This window comes from Coregonus clupeaformis, unplaced genomic scaffold (assembly GCF_020615455.1).
Source record: "Coregonus clupeaformis isolate EN_2021a unplaced genomic scaffold, ASM2061545v1 scaf0169, whole genome shotgun sequence".
Lineage (NCBI taxonomy): Eukaryota > Metazoa > Chordata > Actinopteri > Salmoniformes > Salmonidae > Coregonus > Coregonus clupeaformis.
Genome location: NW_025533624.1, coordinates 532264 through 544914, shown reverse-complemented (window position 1 = coordinate 544914; position 12651 = coordinate 532264). Strand labels below are relative to the sequence as shown.

Sequence of the window (12651 nt, the reverse complement as noted above, 5' to 3'; positions counted from 1 at the left end):
TGAGTTGAAGACAGGAGGAGAAATGGAAGTGAATGAGGGCGAAGTATTGGAGATGGTAGGTGTTGTGAAGTTCTCAGAGCCCGAGGCTTGCACCGAGGGTCAGGATAAAGATGAGTCTGTGACAGTAGGAGTGAAGTTTTTGGAAAAAGTGGACCCTTGCCTTTTGGCTGATCCATTTGTGGTTTCAGGGTGGGTGAAAACAGAGTTGGGTGCTGTGGAATCGGTGAGGGTAACCAGAAGTGGTCTTGTGATAATTGTTTGTGTTTCTGCTGGTCAGAGGGAGCAGGTGCTCTGTGTTAAACGAATGGGGGCAAGAGATGTGAATTGTTTTGCTCTCAAGAAAAGGGTGCCATTGAAAGGAGTGATTACTGGGATAGTGGTAAATGTGAAAGCTGACCAACTGAAGGGGAAGATTCCCGGTGTTTGTGATGCTCGTTGTTTGGTGTGACACAGACAGGGTGGCGTGAGTGGATAAACAGAAGAGTCATTGTCTGTTCTTTTGAGTTTTGATGTTGAGTCTTTGCCCGACAAAGTGATGTTAGGATATATAAGTTATCCTGTACGAGCTTTTGTGCCGAATACATTACGTTGTTACAGGTGTCAAGCTTATAGGCATGTGGCAGCAGTGTGTAGGAGGGAGGTTCCTAGGTGTGCAGAAGGGCATGAGACAAAGGAATGTGTAGCATTGGGGAAAGTAGTGGTATGTGTTAATTGTAGGGGTGCCCATGGGGCTGGGGATCAGTAATGTCCAGTGCCAGAGAGGCAGGTTGAGGTTTCCAGGGTTAGAGTAGTGCAGAAGTTGTCATATGCTGAGGCAGTGAAGAAAGTAGAGGAAGATGGGTCAAGGGGGAGGGATCCTGAGAGGAGTGGTGTGAGTAGTAGATCTGTACCAGTACATAGGGATAAACCAACAAGTGATATAAGTTTCAGTAAGATTGGATTTTTTGCATTTACAGCAATGGTTATCAACTGTACGGCAGGGATGGAACGTAAGTCGCAGAAAATAGAGGTTGTGGTGGCAGCTGCAGAGAGGTATTTTGGTGTGCGAGACTTGACATCAGAAGAGTCACAGGGTGTGTTAAGTGGTGGTGTCCCATCCTTTCAGGCTGTTGGCCTGAAGTAGGACTAAATAGATTTAAATAGTGGAGTATGGTATTTTTAGTTTGTCGTATTTTTACATTTTATTTTTCAGTTTTTTGTGAGTGTAGTGTTAGATGGTAGGGTATTTGTTGTATTTTTTAAATATATTTTTTTTATTCTGTTTTTTTTTTTATCTAGCGAAGTATAAGGGAGTTACACTCCAGACTAGTAGGTGGCGGTAATGCAACATTTATTTGCTGCCAACTGCACTTAAACCTCATCGAAGAAGAAGAACAAAAGTAAGAAATAAACAGGGCTACGATATCACTGGGGCGGTGCGCTTCTGTCCACAAGCTTCCTGGAAATGGTCTCGGAAGAGAGTTTGGACGCGAAAGGAGCTTTGGTATCTTTACCAAAACACTCATACTGGTTTGACTTTTGGCTGTTTGTGGTGTTTGACATCGCATTTTTCCTCGTTATGTATTTCATAGTTCCGTAGCTAAAATGGTAAGTTTGAGTACTACTGCAAAACCCCAGATAGCTAGCTACAAATTAGACTTGCTAGCTATGGTGGCTAACGAAGTGAGAGTGCCAGTAAAGTTTGTTGTGTTTGGGTAAACCCTGTGTATTTTAAAGTCAGCTAATTTATCATATTAAAAAATATACAAATAGCACTTAAAAATATATATATCTGGTTGCCCACCTGAACATGTGTATTCAAGAGAATTAATAATTTGTTGAATTGTATCCCTTGCAGGAGTGACTTGGAATTCTAAACCTGAAGTGCTACCCCCTTTAACCATGACCCCCTGTTGGCTGAAATGATCGATATTTAAAAAGGAGTGTTTACACCATTTGAGGTATATGGTTTACACGCCTCGACCAGATTGAAAAGCAGATTGGTGATTCAAAGTTAATTATATTGGTTGTCTTCCTTTGTTAGGCCTATGTTTTGTTTTTAACTGCCCACATTTTGTTGATATATTACCAGAGCCATATGATGGCGCAGTGTATTAGTTTAAATAAACTTTAAATTGAATAGTTTAACATTCAATAAAATAATGAATTTGGACAATGTAGGTATTATATGGAATATTTACCAGTATTTGTCCAGAAAAGTTCAAGATTGTGAGACTATAACATTTTAATATACCTGTTGAAATCATGAATCAAGACAATGATTTGTGGTAGTCTGACTATTTCAAATGTGAAACTCAACTTCAAGACAACACCTCACTCTGGATAAAAGTGACTGCTAAATGACTGCAGTGTCACATTAACTGCAGGTTAACATGATGTAGCTAGTGGAATAAAGTGTATTCTCCCTAAAACGTGTATGTCTGGTTGGACATGAGACAAATGAGAGAAGGTGACATTATTGAGCCACCTGACCACGATGATTGGAACAAGATTACAGCAATAAGGGAAAAGGGATGAAGAGATGTATTCCCGGCCTCTTGAACAAAGATCCTACTGAAACTGTATCGGCATAAACCATATGTGTTATTCCATGTTGTCTGGAATTAAAGTGGTGTATACTATGAGGTAATAATCTTCTGTGACTATAAATATGTTTATTTGTCACATTCTGAGATGTGCATAGGGTAATCATATTTAATCATAATTTGGACACCGTATGTTTTATAAAAAATATAATTTGTTTTTGTTTCTGTGTTATTTTGTGGTAGCATAGTAAATAAAGAGAGCTAGATGTCATCTGGTCGGTAGGTAGCAGTATAAGCGCATTTTCCCCATTGATGGACCAGAGAGGAAGAAAACTTTCCCGGAAGATAACAAAAAAGAATAGGCAGGACGCTAGCCTGCCAGATAGTGGATAAGCTAAACTATTATACCCCTACATGTCTTTCTGGGTTTAATATAAACCAAACTAGTTAATCATTTAAGTTATTATATAAGTCACAACTCAATACTTCATAATGATGGAAATCTGTGTCACGACAAAACCATTGGAGAATGCAGGTTCGTTTAAAATAAGTAGCTAGCTAACGTTGGCTAGCTAGCAACTTGTGGCTAGTTGTAGCAAAGAGAGTAGACTAGCTACTAGATAGATCGAATAGATAAGATAGTTGGGACACCTGATTCACATTTATTTAGATCTTTATTTTCTAGCGTCTACGCAAGTTATGCGGCAATGTAACTTTATGCCTCCTAACGGTCACTACCACAAATTATTGTCCCAAGATGGTCTCATCTCCCCTTCACCAAACTCACTGACCCATTTTTGCCCGTAGATATCTTCCTCCCGTTATCCTCTTTGCGACTGTTGATACCACCTCTGAGGCTGCTCTCTGCGGCCATGTGGCAAGTAGCGCAACGAAGAGATGTCATGGATTATGAGAAGCTAGAGGAGTTTGTCGGCCTTGTGACAGCGACAGTTCCAGACCTGCTGAATGAGAAACAGAAGGCCAAGCTCCTTCTGCGGCTGCGAACAAGGGTTAGTAGCGGATAGATGTTAAGGATGTTGTTTACGTAAACTGGAACCCCTAACAGCAGTAGTTTTGCCATAGTGTTTAGCGCTATCTCTGATTAAGACTATTTCTTTATCTTGGGGTTTATGTAGCTGCTGATCGGTTATGGTTAGGTTCTGTACATCTTCCTGATTGCATGTGGGCTGTCCATGGTTCTGATCGGTTGGGTTCTGTCTATTGTCCCGATTGCTCAGATTCTGTAGGTGGTCATCATTGGTTGGATGCTGTTGTCTACTTTCTTGAATACTGTTATTCCTTTCAGGTGATACTAGAGTTGTGTTCTGCTGATCATACAGCCGATATCCAGATCATCCAACCCCACCTGGACAGAATTCGCCCCCCTGGACACACAGGGGTAAGTGTTGATACTCCGTGGAGGACAACTGTTCAATTTGGCCGGGGGCCATATGTATCAAGCTTCTCAGAGTAGGAGTGCTGATCTAGGATCAGGTCCTCTCTGCCCTTGTAATCTTATTCATTGTGATATAAAAGGCTAAACTGATCATAAATCAGCACTCTTACTTTGAGATGCTTGATGCATATGGCCCCTGGGCTTCATGGAACCGCCTTTGCCATTCCTATCATTTGAAATTCGCTTATTTAAATAATTTATTTGCATAGGATAAGATACAATTAAAACATTGACATATTGAATAAACAACGTTCAGATCCTTTGCACCAATTTCCAGTGCTTGCTCCTATATGTCAAGGCCATCAAGGACTGCAGTGTTGCTCCCTCTTATTTTCAGGCCTGGGTGACGGTGGTTTACTGTTCCCTTATCACTGAGTGTGACTTCTATTTCACAGAGTGGAGATGCTGAGGTGGATGCAGAGGAGGCCATCTTCCTGGAGCTCATCCAGACTCTGCTGAAAGACCCAGCGGAGAGAGAACACTTCTTCCAGGTCAGTCTGTCTCCATCAAATGTTAATGTCCATCTTCTCTCTCTAGCTTCCTGGTTCTGTTTAGTTACCAAAGACAATATTTACAGTCCTTGGAATTATATTCCTCCGGAGGGAAGTTTCCCCTAGGTACAGATCTAGGATCAGCTTCCCCGCCCCCAATCTGACCTTGACCATCAGTGGGGTAAATGCAGAACTGACCCAAGATTAGCATCTAGGGGCAGCTTCACCCTACACCAATTATTTCCCCATCTATCTTGATTGCAGGAGGTGTTTCCAACGGAGTACGGCGCCAACTATGACACAGATATGCAGCTACTTGTGTGGGAATTCCTCTCTAAACTGGAGAAGATACTGCCAGTACCAGACCTTGGACAGGTACCACAAAGTAACAATTCACTAAGTCACCTTAAGCTGCGTTCAAGTCACCTTCTGTTTTTGTATTGTGTATTGGGAAAATAGTGCAGTGCTCACCAGGATGACAACATTAGACTGGTTAAGTTATAGGAGGGTAATATATCTTCTGTATCTTATTTGGAGAAGATATCCAAGCTGTACTGTCACTTTCTGCACATAACCTCTGCCTTATAGCCACACTGTTAGCCCGAGGTGCCAGGCAGAGCCTGAGGTGCTAGCCAGCGGCTTCTCTGGGTTTCTTGAAATGGGCCTAGCATTTTGTAACTTCATCGAAATATAGTATGATGTGGAGCATTTTTATAAAATATTTCAATTTAGGGAGAAAGAAACATGTAAACTTTCCAGCATATTGTCACTCACTTATTTGTGTCTTTGCTCCTATAGACTGTGTCATGGCTCAGTTCCGCCCCCTCTGTCCTGGATGAGTGTTTGCAGGCCCTCTCTCAACCAGAGGACCTGAAATCCCTGCTGCAACACCACACATGTCTTGAGAACTTGGGCACTCAGAGTAAGGAGGAAATATTGAATGTCTTTCTCTGTTACTACATAGAATAAGATGTGGAGACTGTGGTATGCCCTGTAAAAACAACCACTTAATGCTTGTGCTGTCCCTGTCTCACTATTAGTCTCCCTTTCTTCTTCCCATTGTATTCCTTCAGGTCACACCATTGAGATGTCTTCCCAGGTCTTTGCCTGTTTCCAGTGCCCATTCTTTCACATGCAGGAATCCTACCTCCTCCAGCACATTGAGCGAAATCACCCAGAGGAGTACAGCAAGCTCCAGAAAACTGAAGAGAAACCAGCGCCTCCCAGGAAAAAGTTCCCCCGTCCTGAATTCCCCAAGCCTTTCCCTATCCACGCAAGCTCTGAACCCGGTGCGCACACGTGCCACGAGTGTGGAAAGACTTTCACGCGCTCGTCAGACGTGACCAGGCACCAGCGCATTCACACAGGGGAGCGTCCGTACACCTGCAAGGAGTGCGACAAGGGTTTCAAAAACTCCTGGGATCTGACGAGGCATCAGCGGATTCACACCGGGGAACGCCCATATATCTGCCCTCAATGTGGCAAGGGGTTCACCCAACTAGGCCTACTATCACTGCACTTCACAAGAACACCTTGTGGCCAGAGTGCTGATCCCCCGCTACAGTCCACAGAGCAACAGGAGGAGGAGCCAAACGACAAAGGGAGTGGTCAGTACAAGTGCCAGAAATGTGGGGCTAGCTTTGACACCATACTAGAGCGGCTGAAGCATAGGCAAACCCATGTGGTGAATCGCCAGTACAAGTGTTCCCAGTGCGAGAAGATCTACGGCCGTCCGTCTGACCTGAGGAGACATCAGATGAAGCACACCGGAGAGAGACCCTTCCCCTGCGCAGAGTGCGGCAAGGGCTTCACTCACGTGTGGCTGCTGAACAAGCACCGGCAAATCCACACCAAGGAGCGGCCATACCCGTGCCCGGAGTGTGGCAAGAGTTTCACCCAGTTACAGATACTGAACAGACACCAACTGATTCACAACGGGCAGAGGCCTTTCCAGTGCTCCTACTGCGAGAAAAGCTTCACTCAGCTCGCAGGCCTGACAAGACATGAGAGGATTCATACAGGGGAGAGGCCATATCTCTGCACCGTCTGTCAGAAGACCTTCCTAACACATGGGGAGCTGGTAAGACACCAACGCAGCCACAGCGATTTCAGACCATTCTCTTGCTCCCAGTGTCCCAAGAGCTTCAAAACCAAGCGTGCACAGAGTGAACACATGAATACCCACACAGGGGAGCGACCGTTCTCGTGCGCACACTGTGGAAAGGAGTTTGCTAAGTCTACTTCACTCATAAGACACAATCTGATGCACACAGGGGAGAGACCGCATCAGTGCACTCAGTGTGGCAAGACCTTCCTTACCTCTGGGGAGCTGCTCCTCCACAGGCGAATACACACAGGGGAGCGGCCATACCCGTGCTCAGTCTGTGAACGGAGGTTTAGGTGTTCATCAGACCTGACCATGCATCTGCGGACACACACAGGAGAGCGGCCATACTCCTGTCTGTTGTGTAAAAAGTGCTTCTCCACGTCAACGCGTCTCAAAAGGCACCTGCGCACTCACATAGGGAAAGGTGTGTAATCATGGCGAGAGCCTTTGAAAATATTGTCAAGTATATTAATTTATTTTCCAAATCATGTTTATGGACTGCATTACAGAATAGTATAAGGTGACATAATATATGCATTTTACTAAGAAACTCAGCCTTACAACACGCCTCTATAATTTTTTAAAATCATGCCTTCAATTCACATTAAACATTTTAATTTCAACACTTGGTGTGGAATTTTTCTTGGCTGATCTCTCTTTTGTATGTCTCTGTTAACATTCCGACCAATAAATGTTGTACACACATTTCCAACAGCAGACCCGTTAGATCAGCCCACTGCCCATAAACTAGTCAACTGAAAAACAATATGGTGCTCCCTCCCTGATCAGATTGCTTTCCTGTTTCGCTATGTACTGCACCAAGCAAGGTTGATGTGAAATAATTATAAATGGAAAGATAACCTCAAAGGGGTAAAGCAATGTGAGAAACTTAAATATAAGCAACCAATGATTTAAATGATCATTGGGCACAATGGTAAGGTTTGGTTAGGTAATTATAACCTGAAGTTGAGTTGACAAAATTAAATTCTAACACAACTACACAAATAGGCTACTGATATACTAATAGGCTTTTTCTGATAATGACATAAACCATATCAAGGATGAACATGTAAAATTTTAACATTTTATTTAGAATGCTTAGGTCATCAGTCTCTGTCGCGTCGTTGCCATTGTTCAACGTTCTACAGATGCCGCTGCATATTGATGTACAACTGATGCTCAGTCTTTCTGAACGGGGGGCTAATGAATCAGGAAATACGATGACATTGCTAAAGTAGACAAAATTAGTAGAACACAAAATTGGCATCATTATGATGTCAAGTTTACTTTAGAGAGATGGCAATGTTGCCATGAGCTAGTAAAATTCGTCAGAAAAAGCTAGCAATGCTAACTAAAATGTCGGTGCTCTCCCCTCAATCGTAGCTAGCTAGTTAAAGTTATACTGCATCTAAAGTCAATCTGGCGACATTACAATGATGACAAAAGCTTGTCCTACTAATTATTTGCCTCCTTTTGAAATGTCATTGTGTTTCTAAGCACAGTAATGCACTTCATACGAGATCTCCATCAACACCAAGACCACATTTTGTAGAATACTCAGTTGGGCATCAGTTCTAAAACGAACATTCAAAACTATATTGTGACGAACGTGCAACGTAGGAATATAATTAAACTACGTAATGTTATGACACGTCATTTAACTGTGTTCAATTTGTTTTGAACGTAAGCAACTGCTACAATGCCAAAGAGAGGGAGAAAGGTATGTTGATAGCCTATTTTTTTTTACAGCTACAAAACTAGAATTTCTTACCAGATAAGATACTGTAGAAGTCGTGTTTCAAACGGTGCTAACTTGTGTGTGTATTTGTTTCTTTTAACATGGAACTAGAAGAAGAGGTCAACCCCCATAACCATCGAGAACGCCAGGTGAAATGACATTAGAAAACTGAGGCCTACATAGATACTATTTAATTCTAATATGTAATTCTATGTTTAGGCCTATATGAAATGTATTCCCAGAAAATAATCAAATTAATTATCTAAAATTGACATTCATGTCACATGAAACCCTAGCTGACTAAACTCAACTCCATGGTGAAGGACATTTCTGATGAACTCCACCAACAGAGTGGAGCAGAGACCAGTCAGGCTTTGTGGAATTCAGCTCTGACTACATTGATTCGCCCAAGGTCAATATTTAAAAATAATAATGAAACTCTTACCTTGTACCTATGTTTGTCCTTTGTAGTTGCGTGCCTTTCTTTGTTTGCTGAAATCCATACTTTTTCAATAAACGTTAATCAAATACAGCCACCTACTGTTTCCTTAAGATTCAATTGGCACATGCGCATTTGTACTGAGTTGCCATCTTAGAGCAACAGCAATGAGCAAACAGTCAGTGGTTGTATTTGATTAGCGTTTATTGAAAAAGTATGGATTTCAGCAAATAAAGGCACGCAATTACAGAGCACAAACGTAGGTACAAGGTAAGTGTTTCATTATTTACATTATTGACCTTGGGCGAATCGATGTTGTCGGAGCTGGATTCCACAAAGCCTGTTCATCAGAAACTTCCTTCACCATGGAGTGGAGTTTAGTCAGCTAACACATAGCTGACTAAGACATATGTGGTCAAATACCTGCAGGAACAATGAGAAGACACCTGACTCAATACGCCATTACGCAGGAGAAATTGTGGTGAGCCATCAACTGTGAACTATGCCTTTGCTCTGTGTATGTGCTTTCACTGTATAAACATTTGCCTTGACTTTGTATTAATAAACCTGCATCGTCTTAAACATACATCTTGTATTTACTTGTAGGAATGCATTGCCCAGTCAACCACTGCTTTCTCTCAGGAAGATGTTTCCGGTGTAGGCCTACATAACATCTTGGGGAAGACGGTAGAGGGCCTTCTCCAAAAAGTGTGCGGAGGGGTCTCGGGCGTCCTGAACAAATATTTGTTTGGGGCGGGGGCGTTGTCTGATTCGGTGATCCCAGTACATCTCTTGCCTGTAGCTCCAAATGTGGACAATCAGAAAATTGAAAAAAGATGGCAGGACTGCACTGAGGAGGACTGTGAACTTATAATTATCAGACTGACAGGGACTGTAATTATTACCATGTTGGATAGCTTTATGGAGAGTTGCAGGATGGACACCACACACAGTTCATTCTTAGAAGAACTGGGGCTCACCGTGGAAATGGAAAAGGTCATACGTGAAGTAGCAGAATGTGCAGCAAACGCCACAACCACCGATTTCAGTCAGTTCACTGTCGGAGGAGTTCCTCTCTTTCAGAGACCACTGAGTAATCTCTCTTCTGGGCCCAGTCAACCAGCACACCCCCAAAATGCCTTGCCAACATTCACTGTTCCCACACCTGTTTCAAAGGTGAGCTCAGCCAGTCCCAAATCCACTGGCTCAGGGAAAGGGTCCTCACAAGTCAGGAAGCCAAGACAATCAACAGAAGGAGTTCAGAGACTCTCCGAAAGGCAGCAGGACCCAGGGGAGGAGATCACATCTCTAGTGATTGAAACCATTCTACGGTCAGTTGCTGATTTAGGCAGGCATGGACTTCTGCCAAGCTGCACCCAGTAGACAGGATGGCCCCTTTTTTATGGCGGTGATGCAGAGAACAAATGCTTGAAGCCAATTCATAATAGCACTAATTAAACAAATATGTTGTTAAAAGGTGAGTCAGCAGTTTATTTCTATGGCAACAAAGACATTAAATAAAGTCAAATGTACTACTGTTTTTTTTTAATGAAAGCCTTATGAAGGGATGCATCACAGAACTTTGTGTTAAAATATGAATGTCAGTTACAGAACCAAGTATTGAATGTGAAATGGCAGTGCAGATATCATGATATGATATTTTCCAACAACTAAATAATGTTTAACCAAACTGTTCCCAGACTCCATCCAATAATACATTCAGGTCACCAGATGGCATGCTCCTCTAGTAGAATAGCAACGATTATAGCAAGCAACACTGTATGAAAGCTCATATAGCCTAATAAAATCAACATTTTTCTAAAATATGAAAGTTAAAACAAAACAAAAAGGAGTAGAAGTTACATGCCTCAGTTTCTCAATATGGGTTCTGATTTTCTATATTCAGGAGTTGCATATTCCTTTCCCTTGGACCAATGGTGGGGAGTAGGCTATACATTGGAACCAACCTCAGGGCTCACCAGCCATACAACCAACAATGCAGTTTTCATATGTGATTTGAGTCTGTACTCATAAAACACATGCCAAGATGCTAACACTTAAAAGGTATTGTTCAGCTGACACAATATGTAATGTTTCCCAGTATATAGAGTCAACAGGTACAGGTATTTTAAGTGTTCCCCCCACATTAAAGCCATTTATGCAAAGAAAACAGGCTACAATATACACACACACACACACACACACACACACACACACACACACAAAGGAAAAAAACAACTAGGTCGCAGTTGTAACACTGTTGCACATGGAGCCTGGTTTGGCCTGGTCCAAATGAGCCAGTGGACAGCGCCTAGTGCTGAAAACGTGAACGCGCTGTTTGGACATTTGGCATCTGACGTAGCAAGCTAGCTAAATTATTCTACAAACGCGTCGAATACTTGAACACAAACAATCATCAACTAGTTGCTTGCTAAAAGAAACAGCAAAAATAGAAGCTCGCTAGCTCCCTATGTTTGCTTGATATATTTTAACTCTAGCGTTTCAATGTGTTTGTTTGAAGGACGCTGTGATGGATATTGACAAAATAACAAAGGAGGTAAATTATCTTGAGTTATGAGTTGTTTGCCATTTTTTTCAATGAAAATTTTTTTCCCACTTCAATTGCGTTGCTAATTTTGCTAGCTAACGTTAGTTGCTGACAATGCAGCATGTTATTTATTTTTTAAATGGCGTGATGTAATTGTTTGACAACTATTCCAATCATGTTCATGTGTAGAAAACACTGTCAATACTGAACCATACATTTTTCCTTACAGCTGGCAGAGAAAGCCATTCGGGAAGCTGTGCACACAGTTCTGACAGATGAAAGCCATGAGGAGTTTTCAAGCCTAAGAATAATGGAGCTGAAATGCATTGAGATGTCTAAGACACCTAAAGCCCAATTAACCTTGGAGTCCGTAAAGCTGCCCAAAGACAATGATGACAACTTGGAATCAGGATCCTGTGATGACTCCCTGATTGCTGAACCTCATGCTTACCAAGCTGATGCCATCAAGGCATCTCTGAACACTGAAATCCACTCAGTGGTTACTGAGGCCACAGTGGTCTATGCTAACCAACCCGAGGCACTGTCCAGTGAAGTGCTTCTGGGCACTGAAGGTAATGGAGATCATGCTGTGGTGGGTTCTCAGACTTCAGACTGTGACTATGACCTGGCATCGGTAGAATGGCTGGACCCTGGGTGGCACACTGCCCTGGTACTGATGGAGACCTTGGTGAGTCCTGGCAATGACCCTGACCTGACTGTGTCTGACTCCAGTGAAGTGTCTCTGATCACTGACAACCTGCCAGTGGTGGACTCAGCTGTGGACTCCAGAGGGCAGCAGAGGGCAGAGGATGACTTACAAGGCACTGACCAGCTGCTAATGAGGTCCTGTGCAGACTGTGTGACCACAGAGAAGCACTGTGCTGTACCCTCTGAGGACTCTTTGAACTCTGACAAGGAAATCTCCCTCAACATTAAAGACCATGATGACCGACCTGCAGTACACTTTAACAGAGATTGTGTGAGCACGTCTGACCAGTCTTTGTCCCCGGTTGCCACTGTTCTTGGATCAATAGTCACTGTTGGTTTCCAATAAGTTGGACCAGGGCAAAGATAACCCTATTGACCAGCCTGTAGTGAAGTCTCAGACCACTGAAAATCAAATTAACCCCACGTCGGTGTTAGAGTCCAACCAACCTCTCATCAATGAAACCCTGGAAGATAACATTATCTCAGCCCCTGATGATAGACCTCTGTTCACTACAGACCGTATAGGATCACGGTTGATTGAAATGCTTCTATCTAGAATGCACTTAGGCAGTGTTATCACCTGTCATGATGACCAGTCTTTGAAGTCAGACAGTGATGACATTGTTGACCATTTGGCTC

General features: G+C 42.7%; 2 protein-coding genes and 1 long non-coding RNA gene across 3 annotated transcripts; all 3 read left to right on the top strand.

The window, feature by feature from the left end:
- The first annotated feature begins 1380 nt into the window (after positions 1-1380).
- LOC121551316 lies at positions 1381-2741 on the top strand. The gene is made up of 2 exons (XR_005997055.2): positions 1381-1587; positions 1838-2741. It is a non-coding gene; the product is annotated as an uncharacterized LOC121551316 (long non-coding RNA).
- A 115-nt stretch (positions 2742-2856) lies between these two features.
- Positions 2857-7204, top strand: LOC121551312 (zinc finger protein 2 homolog). Its single transcript, XM_041863899.2, has 7 exons — positions 2857-3060; positions 3333-3535; positions 3832-3924; positions 4377-4472; positions 4737-4847; positions 5271-5394; positions 5546-7204. The coding sequence occupies exons 1-7, from the start codon at positions 3018-3020 to the stop codon at positions 7009-7011; spliced, it is 2136 nt and encodes a 711-aa protein (XP_041719833.1). The 5' UTR covers positions 2857-3017; the 3' UTR covers positions 7012-7204.
- Positions 7205-7767: 563 nt separating this feature from the next.
- On the top strand, positions 7768-10232 carry LOC121555871. Its single transcript, XM_041869730.2, has 4 exons — positions 7768-8299; positions 8429-8466; positions 9186-9237; positions 9363-10232. The coding sequence occupies exons 1-4, from the start codon at positions 8279-8281 to the stop codon at positions 10137-10139; spliced, it is 888 nt and encodes a 295-aa protein (XP_041725664.1). The 5' UTR covers positions 7768-8278; the 3' UTR covers positions 10140-10232.
- The last annotated feature ends 2419 nt before the right edge of the window (positions 10233-12651 follow it).

Coding starts and splice junctions, on each gene's coding strand:
- LOC121551312 (XM_041863899.2), top strand. CDS start 3,018: ATGATGGAAATCTGTGTCACGACAAAACCATTGGAGAATGCAG. Junction 3,061..3,332: donor AAAACCATTGGAGAATGCAG/GTTCGTTTAAAA, acceptor TTTTGCCCGTAG/ATATCTTCCTCCCGTTATCC. Junction 5,395..5,545: donor TGAGAACTTGGGCACTCAGA/GTAAGGAGGAAA, acceptor GTATTCCTTCAG/GTCACACCATTGAGATGTCT.
- LOC121555871 (XM_041869730.2), top strand. CDS start 8,279: ATGCCAAAGAGAGGGAGAAAG. Junction 8,300..8,428: donor TGCCAAAGAGAGGGAGAAAG/GTATGTTGATAG, acceptor ACATGGAACTAG/AAGAAGAGGTCAACCCCCAT. Junction 8,467..9,185: donor ATAACCATCGAGAACGCCAG/GTGAAATGACAT, acceptor AAATACCTGCAG/GAACAATGAGAAGACACCTG.